The sequence below is a fragment of the Eurosta solidaginis genome, chromosome 1, assembly GCF_040869045.1.
Source record: "Eurosta solidaginis isolate ZX-2024a chromosome 1, ASM4086904v1, whole genome shotgun sequence".
In the NCBI taxonomy this organism is placed as follows: domain Eukaryota; kingdom Metazoa; phylum Arthropoda; class Insecta; order Diptera; family Tephritidae; genus Eurosta; species Eurosta solidaginis.
Genome location: NC_090319.1, coordinates 189,275,455 through 189,293,753, shown reverse-complemented (window position 1 = coordinate 189,293,753; position 18,299 = coordinate 189,275,455). Strand labels below are relative to the sequence as shown.

The following is an 18,299-nucleotide window of genomic DNA, read 5'->3' as shown; positions in this document are numbered from 1 at the left end:
TAGGATTTGAGCGTTTGTTTACCTTTATTATGGAATTCAATATCCTTATTTTGTTTTTGTCTTAACTTTTGCAAATTCTCGTATCTAGTTTTTTCTATGTCTTCGGGCGTGAAGTTCATAATAATGTGAATGGTATGATTGTACTCGGATACTGCTCTTTCTAAAAGTTCCTCAAAGTTTCGATGTCCCCCATTATCTTTCACACAGCGCATTATCTCACTTAGGGTGGAGTGGAATCTTTCCACTTGGCCGTTAGCCTCGCTTTTATATGGGGAGTAGTATAAACTTCAATGCCTAATTCGTCTTTCATCATAAACTTCATTGAAATGGAATTTAACGATGGCTCATTATCGATCACTATTATCTTCGGGACGCCGAAGGAAAATCTTATATCCCTTAAGGGTCTCCTTACATCCTCTATGGCCCTACTATTTAACATTCTTGTTACTGCATATTTCGAGAACTTATCTAGTGCAGTCATAACTCTCTTCCCTTCGGTTAGAAAGATGTCTATATGGACTGTGTGTCCTGGGAAGGTTGGCAATGTGGTTGCTGCTATTTTTGGGTTGTTAGGGTGCCTTTCATACTTGCTTTCTTTACATACCGTGCAGTTTGTTATCAGTCGCTTGATTTTGTTCGTCATCCTGGGAAAATAACTCTTCTCTATGATCTGTATTTTATTTTCGGTCGCTATGTGCTCTTAGATATTCTTTCAAAATAATATTTTCCTGCTCTTGTTCGTTAGTTATGTCCTCCACCAACTTCTGGGTGTACCTGCATTTATAGTTGCTAAAGTGTTGTGGATAGACGTTTTGTATTATACCCATAGTCCTCTCGTCGGTGTGGATTCCGTTGATTACGGCTGGGTTTAGGTATCTTTTGAAGAAATCTATTATCTTTTGCTCGTCGAAAAATGGTTCGTTAACTGTATGCCGGTGTACAGATGGGAAGATTATTTCGTATTGGTAAGATGGCGTTTCTGAATGCTCGAGAAAAATTTGGTTTTTGAACACGTTAATCGGTACCTCCGTGCAGGGTATTAGGTTGTGTCCTGAACTATCATCACTATGGGTAGTGGGTGTAAGTGAATTTATTTGGGCGGGTATTCTTGATAGCGCGTCTGCGACTACATTCGATTTACCGGGCTTGTAGATAAGTTCATATTTATGTTCTTCCAAGATGGCTTTCCATCTTTTCATCTTACTGTTCATATTTTTGTGGCTCAGGGCATACGTAAGAGGTTGGTGGTCGGTCACTATCTTAATTTTCTTAGAGCCGTACAGATAACTGCGCAAATAATTAAGAGACCAGATTATGGCGAGCATCTCCTTTTCATTGACGGCATAGTTCTCTTCTGTTTTGCTCAAGGTTCTTGAAATATAGGTGATGGGCTTTCCGTCTTGTGAAAGGACGGCTCCTATTGCAAAATGGGAGGCGTCAGTGGTCAATTCGAAATCTTTCTCAAAGTTCGGGTGAGCGAGGACAATATCCCTTGATATTAGTGAAGTTTTTAATTTGTTAAATGCATTTAAAGCTTCTTTGTCGAGCTTTATTTCGATCTTCCTAGACTGATTTTTTCCTCGAAGGAGTGCAGTTAAGGGTTTGGCTAATTTGGAGTAGTCCCTAATAAAACGACGGTAGTAGCCAGACATACCTAGAAATGATCTTAGTTCCTTCAGGTTCTTTGGCACTGGGAACTGTGCTACGGCGTCTACCTTCTTGGGATTGGTTTTTATGCCATCGCGAGTGACGACGTATCCTAGGAATTCGACTTCCTGTTTTGCGAACTCGCATTTATCTAGTTGTATCTTCATGTTCGCTTCTTCTAATGTTTTAAATACTAATTTAATATTCCTTAAGTGTTCCTCTTCGGTTTTACCGAATATTATAACGTCATCAATATAGACGTAGCATCTAATTCCGATGTGCTGGCGAAGTATGTCATCTAATGCTCTTTGGAACGTAGAAGGGGCATTTTTAAGCCCGAAAGGTAATCGGAGAAATTCGTATTTTCCGTTATTCACGGAAAATGACGTTTTCTCTATATCAGGTTCACGAAGGGGTATTTGATCGAAACCGCTCTTAAGATCTATAACGGTAAATATTTTATTGTTTCCGAGGTTGGCCAGGACCTCGTTAATTTCGGGTATTGGGTATTTGTCTGGGATATTTACGGCGTTAAGTTTCCGGTAGTCGATGACCATTCGATATTTTTTCGCCTGAACCGTCGGTTTTCTTATTGACTATCCAGACCGGGGAGTTGTAAGGAGATTTAGATCTCCTTATTATTCCATTAGCAAGAAGTTCTTCGACTTGACGTTCTATTTCTTCTTTCAGAGCCATTGGGTATGGGTACGGTTTGGAGTAGATCGGGGTGTCTGTCGTTGTTCTAATTTCGCCTTTGACCAGCGTAGTATACGTCAGTTTTTCGTCTGGGTCCGAAAATAAATTTGGGCATTTTGCTATTACGTCCTTGATCTTATCTTTTTGTTCTTCAGAAAGATGGGGAACCCTTATTATCGCGTTATTAACTTCTTCGGATATTAGTTGTTTTAGAGGTATGATTGTATTCGTAAGTATGGTCATAATATTTTTATCGGTATGGATGGTGGCTTTTAATTGTTTTAATGTGTCATTACCGACAATCCCGTGAAATGATTTTAATGACGGAAGTATAAAGAATTTTATTTTTCCTACCTCTGGTCCTAGAATGTCTATGAATGTGTGGTGTGTAATTTCGATATCACCAGCTACCGACTTTACCTTAAAAGGGACTTCGTTTGGAATTGGGTTCCTAATTCTTATAGATTGTATATAATTTTCGTTAGACCCCGTGTCTATCAAAAAGTCTAGTGCGTCTCCACTTCTAGATACGAATTCGTAATAAGGAAGTTAAGACGGGGTTAATCTAAAAAATGAATGGTGTCGAGGTTGTAGCATTCCTGTTCGCAATTCTCCATTCCATTTTGTCTCATTACATTATCATCTGATTTTGGAAATTGGTTCGACGTTCCAAAGCTATTGGGTTTGTGTTCTCCCCGTATATGTGGTCAGGATCTTCATATACTTGTTGCTCATTTGGATTCGCTGATCCCGTATCAACATGGAAGTTCCTTTGAATCTTATTGGGTTGATGCATATGTTGATATGAGAGGGGAGGCTTCTGTGCTTAATTATTTTGATTGTTATTTGGCTTGTTTTGGTAATTTACCTGTCTTGAGTGGATAGAATGATCTACGTCCATAGGGACAGGTGGTTTAGGGGGTAAATTAGGCCTATTCGTATTAGGATGGTTCGCTTGATTGTTATAACCGAATTGATTCATACGGAATCCTTGGTTGTTTTGAGGGTAATTGTAGTTATTAGGTGACATAAATGGTTGTTGTTGACGATACGTTTGTGGTTGATATCAATTCGGTTGTCGATTAAATGTTTGCGTTCTTGTATAAAATTAGTTCTAGGCGTCGTAGAATATGTCAATTCGAGATAAAATGGTCTATTGTTATTATAATTTGCGTTTTGCCGAGGAGGTCGGGGTGGTGCGTAATTGAATGTTTTGTTCATGCTATGTGCATGATTCATACGAAATGCCATATTGTCAAGTTTCTGACACATGTGTAATGCCTGTGGTAGTGTGGTTGGTTCGCGGATGCTAAGGAGACGAGGAAGGTCTCCGTTAAGTCCGCGAACGAAGGTATCGAGGGCTTTATCTCTGTACGAATTTGTCATGGTTCTAATTGATTCCTCTCCTAAGTCTAGACAGGATATCTTGTCTAGGATAAGGGAGAGATGTTGGTAAACTTTTTGGTAAAACGTCGGGATGTCGTCGTTTCTTTGGGTCAGAGTTGTCATTTGGTACTCGAGAGTACCAATGTCTCTTTTATCGGAATAATGCATCATAAGGCATTTCCTAATTTGTGCCCAATCGAGCGGTGTGCTATACGATTCTAGCGCGTCGCCGACAATTTTGTGCCTAACTGTATGGAGTACAGAAAAGTACTTTGGTGTATCCCTCAATCCTTCGTAAACCTTAAATATTCTGTCGACGCTTTTCCGCCAGGAGTTAAATTCTCTTGGACGTCCCGAGAACTCGCGTAGGCATTTGACCATATCTGGTATTTTGTCTAATTCATTAACGTTATGGTCGTTCACTGCCACGTTATGGTCGGGTTGATGAAAATCATTTATTGGTGGAATTTTAATTCTCTCCATGACTTATTTAACGATTGTCTCTACTAATGAGGAGTTAGAGGTATAGGGGGTTTCTTGTTGTGGAGGATTTCCATGCTGGGAAAACCCATACTCTAACCTGAGTTGATTCAATTGATTAACCAATTCTTCCGCGGTATCCGGTATTATTCTCAACAGAGCAATTAGATTTCCTTAACATTTTTAGTTTTTATTATTTTTAATTAATTTTTACTTAACCGCTTTTGATCCGTTTTTTTTTTTCTAAAAAAATCTTTACCTATCTAAAACTTGCAAGAATAGTTCTTTAAATTTCACTTTTTGTTTCCTTTTTCTAATATTTCTTATTATTTTTCTTCTTAAATTTTTTATACGAATTTTTCTTTTTATTCCTTTTTTGTTTCCTTTTTTCTGAAAAAAATCTTTTCCTTTCAAAAATTTGCAAAGTCAATTCTTGAAATTTCACTTATTATTTTTGCTTTTGTTTCTTTTTTTTCCTCTAAGATTTATTATTATTCTTCTTTTTTAAACTTTTTATCTGAATTTTTCCTTTTCACAGTTGTATCTTCGATAATAATTTTTTTATCTCGCAATTTCTTTTACATAATAAAAACGATTTCACTTTTTGTTACTTTTTGCTTTCTTACATAGCTAAATCTTACATAAAAAACATTGGTCCAGCGAAGGTCCTTGGGGTTGATGAGTGGTTCGAATTTATCCTGCTTCCTTTCCGGTACTGAGGGTTCTAGCCGCTACTTTTATCCAGGTCCTTGTAAAGTGTATGCCGCGTTTAATTTACACACGCGTAGCCGTACTTTTTGTTTTTCGGGCTAATACTATCTTCGCACGCCGGTCCCTGCTCGGGCGCCAGTTAAACTTTTACAAATTGGAAATTCTAAAAAAAAAAAAAATTTTTTTCACTGGAGACGTGCTCCTTTATAGAATGCAAACTTATATCTGACTTTACACAATAATAATGCTTACAATCTAACATACGTTTGCCTTACCGCGATGAAAGTGAAAACTGCTGATCACGCGCTTCCCACAGGTGAGTTTGCTTATTTTAATTTGGTTTCCATTTACCGCTTACTGTTCACACGGTTTGCTTTGTATGTGTTGCGGCTTCAGCAATTTTGTCAGTTTGTTATGTCTGGAGTATTATGTGTCTGAATATTTGTTTTTTTATATTATATAAATATGTGCCGTGGTAACATACATACGTTAAATTTTAAATCCCCATTTTTAATTTAGATTTATTTATTTACACTTTTTTTCTGTATACGTTTACTAATCAAAATTTTAAATCCCCATTTTTAATTTAGATTATTTATTTATTAACTAAAAAGTAAAAAGAAGTAAAAAATAGGCAAAAAAAGCAAAAAAAAAAAAAAATAAGTGAAATCTTTCCATTATAACTTGTCATTTTTGAATTTCCCCCATTTTTCCAACGCACCCACCGTCTAATAAAAATACCACCAATGTGCCTGCTATTTAATAAAGTATGTATAGCATAATTTTAGGCTATTGCTGGAGGAACATATATAATAAATAAATCTTTCCCTGCAACAGCTTTCCTTCAACCGAAATGGGAGAGGCCCTGTAACGTATCGTTCCAATAATATAACCTCCACTGTACCTCCTTTCTTACTTGCGCCTGAAACTATGCCTATCTATATATATAAAAATCAAATTCTGTGTGTATGTTCGCTATGGAAATGTATTTCCCACACTTCAATCATCATCAAATTTTGATTTGATTTGATCAACGGGAAGGTTTTAGGCTAAAAATAATTTCGATATATAAAAGGGGCGTGGCAGCTCCCATACAAATGGAATCTTTGGTACTGCATAACTTTGAAGGTATACATACCAGAACATTGAAATTCAGTAAGGAGTTATATGAGATCAATCCCCAACACCACCAAGAAAATGTGGAATTGGGAAAAAGGGGCGTGGCACCTCCCATACAAATGCGATATATCATACTGCATATCTCTGGATGTAGTAATGGTAGGATAATGAAAATTGGTAAGGAGCTATATGACGTTAAGTCGTAACACCTCCAGTAAAATGTAGAATGGGGAAAAAAGGGGCGTGACACCTTCCCTACAAATGGCATTTTCAGAACAATGGCTGCCATACAAGCTTAAGTTATTTTAACACCTAAAGTTTGTCTGCATTGTTGAGTTTGGCTGTTATGCCTTTTGGACGTTTAGTAATCTGCCGCCGTTAAAAAAATTTGTTAGCTTCAGTCTATCTACATCTTCTATAAAAATCATATTCTGCGTGTGTGTTCCCTATGAAAACGTGTTTCCCATACTTCAATCATCACCAAATTTTGGCTGTAGGTTTCTTCGATCAATACGAAAGTTTTTCATATTTCAGAATTAAGAATTTTAAATTTAAATGTTTTTGTTTTTTGGCTATGCAAACTAACTATCTTAGCTCCCATATTTGATCATGTTAACAAAATCAATGATCGCAATCAAAACCAATTTCCTGGTGAAGTGACGAAATATAAATCGATTGACACAGTTACAGATGAAGATAAAATTGTGAAATATCCAACTGAATTTCTAGGACCAAAATAATGCCTGCGCATATATCAAATAAAAAATTGCCTCACCAACGATGCTTCTTTGGAATTTAAACACACCAAAATTGTGCAATGGAACCAGACTTTGCGTTAGAAGCAAAGGTGAAGATGTGCTCATACCACGGATCCCAATGATTCCTACAGATTTGCCATTCAATTTTAAGCGCTTACAGTTTTCTGTACGCCTTGCTTTTGCAATTACAATCAACAAAGCACAAGGACAATCGCTTAATGTTGCAGGCTTAAATTTAGAGAATCCGTGCTTGACCCATGGCCAGCTTGCTCTATAGTTGGAACACCAAAACATTTGTTTAACTTTGCACCGAACGAATAAACCAAAACTATTGAGTACCCACATGCATTACAATAAGATAAAATAATAAAATATTTTAACAGAAAATTTCACCAAATATGCGTACAAAATGCAATTCAATTTACAGAACAATAAATTAAATTATCAACAAACAAAACAGAAAAAATAACGCAAGATTCATTCGATCTCGGGCGTTGCAATATACGCCGGGTAAAGCTAGTATAGTATAGTCATCAACCAACAGCTCATGGCAGGCAGCTACAACAATAAGGCAACTACCATATGACGATCGGCAGTAAATGACAATATATAGAGAGATGCCAAAGTAGCGGTGCATTTCTTAAGTGCTTTGCAACGCAGGCCGTATAAAAGAGGTGAATTTGCCATCAGCAATTCAGTCCTCGCAGCCAGCGGGAGTGGATGTCTTTTTAAAGACATACTTCCCTCCTTCTAGCTAGCTGAGTGGAAGTGGCGCTGTCTCGGCGCGGGTCACCCTTCACCTGGGTAAGGACGAGTGGGCGGATGCCTTTGTGCTATTGCCACCCGTCACCCGCCTGAGTGTTGAGCGGCCCGACGCCTCAATGACCATACAACCACTTCCCCTCAGTGCTAGCTTCGGATAGCTGAGTGGGATGGGTACGGGTCACCTTTCACCTAGGTAAGGACGAGCGGGGCGGATGCCTTTGTGCTATTGCTACCCGTCGCCCGCCTGGGTGTTGAGCGGCCCGACGCCTTAATGACTATATAACCCCTTCCCCTCAGCTCTGGCTTCGGCCGTTAACCGATGCGTGCTTACAAGGGGCTACCGCTGTGTATTTAAGGTGCACTTCCCCTCCACCCACGGATCGATGCACGGTGTATCTGCTGGTACTGTCCCGCCCTCTTTAAGCACCTTCTATCTAGCGTGCAATTAGGGAGGCGGGGTGGCCAGCGAAGGAGCCAGCACTAACCGAGCCCTCGCAGGTCTCCCGTCCGTCCGATTCCGCCGACCACCGATTCCTCCGATACCACCGACGACTACCCCTACCGGAACAACCAGCCGATGTACAGGTAAACCCGTTACCAGCATACCTCCATTTCCGCCTTCGCCCTGGTACGCGCACCGTAGCCCACCGTTGCTGCTGTTGCATCGTCGCCCATCTGTTGCCGCCGCTGCTTCCACTTCGCTGCTGCTACGACGCCCGAGGGCCGTCCGCTATCCTACCTCAGTGCTGATCCCTCTGCTGCTATGACGCCCGTGGGACGTTCGCTATCATACCGCCGTACAGCCGCCGTGCTGATCCCGCCGCTGCTTTCATCCCGCTGCTGCTACGACGCCCGTTGGCCGTCCGCTATCCTACCGCCGTTCAGCCTCCGTGCTGATCCCGCTGCAGCTACAACGACAGTTGGCCATCCGCTATCCTACCCTCATTAAGCCGCCGTGCTGATCCCGCCACCGCTTTCATACCGCCGTACCAATTCGTCCCTTACTACACCGCCACTTGGACGCCGTGCTTATCCCGCCGCTGCTTGCATACCGCCGTACTAATCCGTCCGCTACTACACCGCCGCTCAGCCGCCGTGCTGATCCTGCCACTACTTATATAACGCCGTACTAATCCGTCCGTTACCCTACCACCGTTCAACCGCCCTACCGACCCCTCCTCTGCTACGACGACCGTTAGCCGCCGCTCTCCTCCCTCCCCCACTATCTTGGAATAGAAACTGCTGCCCTCCCAACACCTCCACCCGTGTGTGCGTGTGTTCTTAACACATAAATATTGTGTTTTTTTCAGTAGGTGTTTGTGGGACCTTTACTCGACTCTGCGTTACCCCAGAATTAGGCAAAACCCACCTCATACATATATAAAAATCAGGTTTTATATTATAACTAATGTACAATTAAAACTAAACCTCTTTTAAGGATGTCTGACATGGGGTTGGAACTGTGCTAAGTGTCTGGCTGTGGACGAGGCGATTTCTAAGGTTATCACTAATAAAATATATAAAAACTGAGCTTTATGCTCTAAATGCTAAATTTGTGACACAATTTTATACACCTTTACTACCTGTTACCTGCCAAAGCCACCGCGACCCAAGTTTAATAGCCGGGGATCGTTCTTACCTGTATAGTGGACATACACAGAGAAACTTTTTGATTTTATTCTTTAACTAAGGCCTGGCCGTCACGGGCTCTTGCTCTACTAGTTATATTTCTCATTGTCGAATGAGGCCATAATGGAGAAAGGTGGCAATGAAATCGCTAGCGCCGCTATCATCATTTTGGAAGCAGTGTTTGCAGATAGCCCGGAGTTGAAATCGTTGGATTTATGGAGTGTTTGCTGCGTGCCAAAATAAAATTTCAACATTGTCACTCGCAATTTCTACTTTTATGCAGAGACATCCACACATTAAATAATTTCCGTTGAAATTTCCAACGCCTGGACACGGATGCAATCAGGAAATAGGTGACCTACACAGCCGCGTAGAACTGATTTTGAAAAAATCTGAATATTACTCCCCGGTTTCTATTCGACGCTTACTTTTGAAAGTAAATTCCAAAAAGGCTTACAAAATTATGCAACTTAAAGAAAATTACTTTAAAGTTTACAAAACATGTACAGCTTTGGACAATTACAAATTGGTGACTTTCAATCATGATCTCTTCTAGTGACAGAATACAAAGTAAGCCACTCTCACCTGGAATGGAGGAGTGTGTATTCGTGAATATCGAGGTACAAGATTCGAATATACAGTTGGGGATAATGTTATGCGACCTCCAACTTACATATCTGTATCAAAACAATTCCTTAGAATAAAAAACTAGCGAAAAGAAACATGTTGAAGTACATGCCAGCGGTAGACCAAGCCTATATAATGCTATATTTATTTATTTATTTATTTATTTATTTATTTGTATAAACAATTTGTACAAGTAAGACTTAAGTCTTTTAGGTAGTACATCAATCAGTCTTAAAGATTACAAAGGAAATATGACACATACAAATATAATTCCAAAGAAATAATACAAATAAAACCATAATAACATTAATATCTTAAAAATAGCATTATACATTTTAACACAAACACATTAAGAATCAAAGATCGAACTATCGTTTAGGATAAGTTAAGAGCTGAGGAAACTTAATACTGCTTGTTTGAAACATCCTTGCCAAAATAGTTTTTGTTAATATTGTTACGAATATTAGCAACACTAAGGGGTACTGCCATCTGTAAGCCGATGCTAAGCAGCGCCTTGTATGCACATCCATAAATCAATCATTATGTATCTGCATAAACGAATCAATCATTATGTCTACACATATGTACGCATAGGCAGCTGAGAAGCAACGTACAACAACATGCATATATCTGAGATACTCCCGAAAGTATGCAATGAGAGAAGCTATAAAATCGCGCAATTGTAGTTACAGCTGAGAAATTTGATAGCTGATGGCCAACTAGTAGATTCCGGAAATGGAAGCGCCTAGAAGATGCGAACAAGGAAATCAAAGAGTATAAAAAGCAGCGACAGATAGAGGCGTTAGAATCAGTTTTGATTAAGCACGCAATCTTTTGGGCAATAGTAGAGTTATTTATTGTGAAGCACTTTAATAAAAGCCATTTTGCATTATTAAATATTGGAGTTATTTATTCAACAGTTTAGTGATTCGAACTTAGCAGAAAGTTGCAAATAAGAGGATTTGCAAGTAAATTCGTTATAATATGAATAACCGTTAAACTGCAACAAAACCAACAAATTTATTTAAAAATTTACTTTAAGTTCAGTTTCTAATTTAGAATGAAATTAAAGTTGTATGTTATAATATGTACAAACACACACCAAATTGGCAATTTATTTATTATTGCGCAATTTATCATATAAAAAATTGTAATAACAAATTGCCAATATAAAAAAAAAATTGCGTAATAAATTCATTCAAACTGCAAATGCAACCTTGTAAAGTGTGTTTATTGAGTAGATTTAAACGTCAGTTAGAAAAAAAAAATAAATGCCAAAGTAACAAAACATCAAATAAAAATAAAACAAATCAATATTTTGCTAAAAATGACGGCGGTAATGGTAAATGGTGAGTAAATTTAAATTTTAAAAGCCAACTGTGAATCCAAACTCGATTCTATGGCTTTAAATAAGAACACACGCTTAGAATTTTCCATATTTTTAAAATTTTTATTTCTTTTCACAAATAAATTTTAAATTCAAGACACCACCAACTGTCAAATTACTTTTGTGTAATCTAATTCGAGTTGTATGAGCACCACTCAATTTAAATCGAAATTGCCCCAATTTATTTTTCTGTTTGAACATTACTTTCTTACTTAATTGGCGCTTAACCATTTAAACGGTTATGGCCGTCCAACAAGGCGCGCCAGTCGCTTCTTCCCTCTGCCAACCGGCGTAAATTGGTCACACCAAGGGAGTTTAAATAAGGGGGTTCCCATAGAAACACTTTCTTGGCCGGAGCGTCCTCTTTCATTCGCATAACATAGCTTAGCCACCACAGCCGCTCCGTTTTAATTCGCTGGACTATGTTGATGTCTGCGTATAGTTCGTACAGTTCATCGTTAAATCTTCTTCGGTACTCGCCATCGCCAACGCGTAGAGGGCCATAAATCTTTTGAAGAACTTTTCTCTCGAACACTCCTACAGCTGTTTCATCTGATATTGTCATGGTCCATGCTTCTGTACCATATAGCAGGACTGGAACGATAAGTGACTTGTAGAGTATGATTTTCGTTTGCCGAGGGAGGACTTTACTTTTCAATTGCCTACCTAGTCCAAAGTAGCATTTATTGGCAAGAGTGATTCATCGCTGGATTTCAGAGCTGATGTTGTTGCTAGTGTTGATGCTGGTTCCCAAATAAACGAAGTATTTTACTATTTCGAAATTATGGTTGCCAAGGCGCATATGCGCCGACTCTTTGATCGATGACAGCAGGTACTTCGTTTTGTTCCCATTCACCATCAAACCCATCTCTACCGCTTCTTTTCCAGTTTAGAGTAAGCAGAACTAACGGCGCGGGTGTTTAGGCCGATGATATCAATGTCATCAGCATATACCAGTAATTGCACGCTTTTATAGAATACTGTTCCAGAGCGGTTAAGTTCTGCAGCTAGTATACTTTTCTACAGCATTAAATTAAAGAAATGGCACGATAGAGGGTCACCCTGTCTGAAACCTCTCATTTCTGACTGAGCTTATGGTGTTGCTCAAGGTCATTTTGCACAGCCATATAAGTTTTGCGGAGAAACCAAATTCAGACATAGCGGCATATAGGCAGCTCTTTTCGTGCTATCGAAAGCGGCTTTAAAGTCGAAGAAGAGGTGATGTGTGTCGATTCTTTTTTCGCGGGTTTTTTCCAAGATTTGGCGCATTGTGAAAATCTTGTGGATGGTAGCTTTACCAGGTCTGAAGCCGCACTGATAATGTCCAATCAGCCGATTCGAGGTGGGCTTCAATCTTTGGGACATTACACTTGACAGAACCTTATATGTTATATTAAGAAGGCTGATTCCGCGATAGTTGGTGCATAGTATTACTTTATTAGCAATAAGGTATTGGAACATAGTATTACTTTATTAGCAATAAAGTTTTTTCGTTGCTCATACAAATTTCTATTTATTTTTTTTTTTTTTTGATATTTGATAATACTAATTTGTTGTGAGTTTGGTCAAATATCAAATACTTTTGCGAAACAAAATATTATCCCAAATATACAACAAAGTGCTTTTCTTACCTACGGGATAACAACAACCATATTTTTCATTTTCGATTTTCTCAAAACTGATTTAGTTGCACATAGATCAGTGTAACTCTAGGGCAGCGAAATGTCACACATAAACTTTGTTCACGACTGGAGACTTAAAGTTTAATTTTTTGTTTTCCATTTCCCAGTCGGTATCATAAATAAATTTTGTTAATAAGGACCCTTCATAGAATAGCCAGAGACACTTGGGTCAAGACGAAATTTGTCAGAGACAATTCAAACCAGTTTTGATAAACTAGTCTCAGAAAAAAATGTATCGGGTTAAATTTTTTTTTTTCATTTACAGCAGTGACAAAATTGTGCCCGTCGGGTTCACAATTGTCGCATTGTCAAATATCATTTCCTAAAAAAAAAGAATTTACATTTATTGACTTAAAAATCATTAAAATTAGTGAAAAACAGTTAATTTCCGTCAGAGCTATTTAGTTTTGTCGTTATTGTCAAGACAATTTCGTCAAACCGACAATTATCAGCACCATTTTTGTTTGTTTAGGCACCGTCGATTTTCAAGTTTTGTCGTAGTTGTCTACAGGTATGTATCTATGAAATAATATTCACTCATATAATTTTTTAGAAAGAACGACAATTCTAGCTATTGTCACTTTAATGAAACAGCCCTCTGATTGGCACCGGTTGGGGAGTGTCGCACAGTAGTTAGACTTTATTTTTAAATACATCAAGTTTTCATAGCGTAGTGTGAACTTGAAAAATCGCTAACTTAAGTATTATCTATTTTGGGTTTTTGAAAACAAATAATTGGATTTGAATTTTATGAGTCCCCATAAACAGATCAAAACCTTGAACCCTATGCGACACTTCTTCACCGCCTCTAATCGGTCACTGGAAAAATATTTTATCTGATTAATAAGGACCTCTTTAATGTATGTATGTATACTGCATCGTCCAGAAACTTGAGAAGGGTTCTCAAGGGAAGGGTACTCAAGGGTTCAAAGTTCTATTTTTTTTTTTTTTTTTTTGATATTTGATAATACTAATTTCTTGTGAAGTTTGGTCAAATATCAAATACTTTTGCGAAAAAATATATTATCCCAAATCCACAACAAAGTGCTTTTCTTTGCTACGGGATAACAACACCATATTTTTCATTTTCGATTTTCTCAAAACTGATTTAGTTGCACATAGATCAGTGTAACTATAGGGCAGCGAAATGTCACACATAAACTTTGTTCACGACTGGAGACTTAAAGTTTAATTTTTTGTATTCTATTTCCCAGTCGGTATCATAAATAAATTTTGTTAATAAGGCCCCTTCATAGAATAGCCAGAGACACTTGGGTCAAGACGAAATTTGTCAGAGACAATTCAAACCAGTTTTGATAAACTAGTCTCAGAAAAAAATTATCGGGTTAAATTTTTTTTTTTCATTTACAGCAGTGACAAAATTGTGCCCGTCGGGTTTCACAATTGTCGCATTGTCAAATATCATTTCCTAAAAAAAAAAGAATTTACATTTATTGACTTAAAAATCATTAAAATTAGTGAAAAACAGTTAATTTCCGTCAGAGCTATTTAGTTTTGTCGTTATTGTCAAGACAATTTCGTCAAACCGACAATTATCAGCACCATTTTTGTTTGTTTAGGCACCGTCGATTTTCAAGTTTTGTCGTAGTTGTCTACAGGTATGTATCTATGAAATAATATTCAAAATTCACTCATATAATTTTTTAGAAAGAACGACAATTCTAGCTATTGTCACTTTAATCAAACAGCTCTCTGATTGGCACCGGTTGGGGAGTGTCGCACAGTAGTTAGACTTTATTTTTAAATACATCAAGTTTTCATAGCGTAATATGAACTTGAAAAATCGCTAACTTAAGTATTATCTATTTTGGGTATTTGAAAACAAATAATTGGATTTGAATTTTTTGAGTCCTCATAAACAGATCAAAACCTTGAATCCTGTGCGACACTTCTTCACCGCCTCCAATCGGTGACTGGAAAAATATTTTATCTGATTAATAAGGACCTCTTTAATGTATGTATGTATACTGCATCGTCCAGAAACTTGAGAAGCGTTTGTTCCTAAAAAATTTTAGAAAAGTTGATTAAGCCCATAGAAGGTATAAGTTTTATACTCAACATTTTAGACGAGCATAGATTTATTGTGACATTTAATGTCACTTTAAGAACGCCAAGTGGAAAACTTATATAAGTGAATAGTTTTTTAACTTAAATTCCGAAGTAGAACTTAAAAATTAAGTAATCAGTTTAAATCAATAACTCTTAGACTTCTTACAATAGGTCGTTTGATATCACCAAGCAATATCCATAATTCATGGATTGTGTAGACTCCAACCAGAAAAACAGCAAAAAGTCCAACAAACTTTACACTTGTGCAGCAAGCTAGCATTGTACCTGTAAAAAACAACCAAAACCACCAATATCCGGTGTAGGATGCTTGCTCTTTGGTAATAATTGATGTTTTTGCCATTCCCCACACTGAAGCGGTCATAAAGAACAGCAGGATAGGATCTAATAGTATATATTGGTTTAGAGTTATAAGACCAACATCTGTTAACAAATATCATAAAATGAATAAATGTAAATAATACGTCAAAAAGCCCTGCCAGCATTTTCTTCCCATTGAGTTACTTAGTCCAAGGAAATTTGCAATTTCAACAGGGTTGGACCAACGAGGCATGGGTGTTAGAGGGGTTGTGGATGATTCTGAGGACCTTTTTATGCTCTTTTCGTTCAATCGGCTGAGTTCTTTTGTGTATCATTTCTCGTAGTGCTAGCGGAGATACTTTCTTATGTATCTGGGAGGTGGTATCCTTCCAACCCTCGTTTGGTTCTTGAGACACATGAAGTGTTGAGCGCGGTGTTTGGCCAGGCCTGCGGTTTATCCCAGTGTGTTTCTTTTAAGCTGCTGGATAGTTACTTTATAGGAAGCTATAAGCGTTTTTCGCCGAAAATATCGCGGTAGATAATTCGTATCAGCTTACTAATACTACATATTGTGCTGTGAATGGAAATTATTAAAGCGACTTGAGGAAAACTGTCTAGGAGGATAGAACTTTAGTATCGCGTAAGTAAATAATCTTATAGGATATTTTCAGAGTTTAAGTTGACAAAAAAGATTCATATGGATGTGAGAAAATCTTTCGACAGAAAAAAAAAGTGCACAGAAATCTAGGAAGTCATTTGTGAGGTAAAGAAAAACCGTCGCCGAAGTATTGCCAAAGCTGGATAAACATGAAGCGCCACTCCTAAATCAAGTAATTCCAAAATGCGAATGAATTCGTGTCCCATAAAGGGTACTGCGAAAATATATTTCGCCAGTTAATGACGTAGAGAACAATGATGGGTATTGGTTTGGGCCATGCACCAAGCTCAGGAAATGAAAAATATTTAATTGAGAAGAGTTTTAAAAAGTTATTGAAAATAACAGAAATTCAAAATATTTCAGTTATTCATTGTCCTGCTTGCCGTTCTGTTGAAGTTTGTTTGTATTTGTGAAATAAACATTATTAAATCGCCTTAGTAACTGCAAAGCGTGATGGGTTAGTTATTTCTTGACGATAGGCGATATGATTGTATAAAAATTGCTGGCAGGGAGGCAACAAATAGATTTTTATAACTTACCAAATATTAAATAAAGCGACGACATCAAAGCTGCTTCGCAGGACTGGGACATTTTATGGACTGTATCAAAAGCCATGGGTATTACAAGAGCCCCTAATGTAGTACAAAACTGAAATTTTAAAATAAGATACATATAAAGTAGGAGATCGAATATGACATCACTTACGTAGCGCATTCCCTCATATCGAGTACCGTTGTACTTATCACCCGGTTTTTCAAATGAGTATGTTCCTTCATAACCCGTCAAGTACCCAGACAGGCCGATAAGCATCTAAAAGTTGTACATGAATAGAAATATAGAAATTCAAGGTCAGAGTTTAATTATATAATCATGTGTGCAAGTACATTATTTTCAAAAGTTAGCGTAATTAGTCGGGTTGTTCCGGCTACCTGCCAGTATCCGAAATCTAGTGTTGTCAGATTTTCAGAGAGCGATTTAAAACTTTGGGTCCTAGCCGTCAGCAATATATGTAAAAATCAGAAACAATGTGATATATCTATCTACTATAAGAAAACCATTGGGACACAACAGTAAAAGTGGCCTGTACTGTACATTGGACTGGACCCATATACGCTTATTCCGTTACAAATTTTCAAATACACCCTCATTTTGAAATAAAAATATCGTATTTTATCCCAGAATATTACGACTGATAAAGCAGTGATGTACCATAAACATATTGGAAATTTTTTTAAACTTACATATTCATCACCGTGGTGTGATGGTAGCGTGCTCCGCCTACCACACCGTATGCCCTGGGTTCACACCCCGGGCAAAGCAACATCAAAATTTTAAAAATAAGGTTTTTCAACTAGAAGAAAATTTTTCTAAGTGGGGTCGCCCGTCGGCAGTGTTTGGCAAGCACTCCGGTTATATTTCTGCCATGAAAAGCTCTCAGTGAAAACTCATCTGTCTTGCAGATGCCGTTCGGAGTCGGCATAAAACATGTAGGTCCCGTCCGGCCAATTTGTAGGGAAAAGCAAGAGGAGCACGAAGCAAATTGGAAGAGAAGCTCGGCCTTAGATCTCTTCGGTGGTTATCGCGCCTTACATTTATTTTTTTTTTTTTACATATTCAAACAACATTATTTAAATAATGGGTGCGGTCGTCAATTGGTTTTGCTAAGAGCTACATAGCTATAATGTCAAGAACCATACTTCTGCTTAGTCGCTATCACAACTTTAAAATTTTCTGGGCGACTAAAAGTAATCTAATCGCTAAGTTTCATTACATAATCAGTATTTGTTAATGCATTGTCCCACGTTCTCCATTTTTGAAATTTTCTATTTTATCTGATTTCTACAATTTTTAATACCAATATACATAAATATATTGAGGTCAGATAATTTCTTGCACCAAATTTGCTCAAGATATCGTGTTAAAGAGTCTTTTCAATTTTTTTAGTGTTGTTCCATATAAAGCCACAATATTCCCTTATCAAAATATCCAGACTACTTTTCGTGCTTTGAAACGTTCAAGTTACATCGTGGTATAGTTGCAAAGCCCTTAAACCATAAAAATATACGTTGCCTCAAAAAGTGGTATATATATTCTTATAAGGCAATAATAATAATAAACCCAACGCATTAGCATCCTCCAAAGCCCGTACAACCGACACGATGGGCGCATCCGCATGACTCACGAATTTTGTTTTTTCCGAGCTGTTGATAAGCGAAGGTTTGTTAATCGTCGAGATCTAAAACAGATGAGCTGCGCTGAGCTGAGTTTTATACATAACTGCTAGAATTTATATGTACATTTTTTTTTAATAATAATAAAAAGTGAATCCTTCATATAAAATGAATTAGAATAAGAGTTGATATCAA

General features: G+C 37.7%; 1 protein-coding gene across 5 annotated transcripts in view; it reads right to left on the bottom strand.

Annotated features, from left to right (window-relative positions):
• The window catches only part of tw (Protein O-mannosyl-transferase 2), a 2,413,568-nt gene that overhangs the window by 1,976,517 nt on the left and 418,752 nt on the right, over positions 1-18,299 (bottom strand). For all 5 annotated transcript variants that reach the window (XR_010948728.1, XR_010948727.1, XM_067760058.1 and 2 more), the window contains exons 4-6: positions 16,639-16,743; positions 16,473-16,581; positions 15,124-15,398 (exon numbers count right to left, since the gene is read on the bottom strand). Coding sequence is in view for 3 of the 5 variants with exons in the window: in XM_067760058.1 (XP_067616159.1) it covers positions 15,124-15,398; positions 16,473-16,581; positions 16,639-16,743 (489 nt within the window). In the remaining 2 variants the exon portion in view is untranslated. The remainder of the gene's footprint in view (positions 1-15,123; positions 15,399-16,472; positions 16,582-16,638; positions 16,744-18,299) is intronic.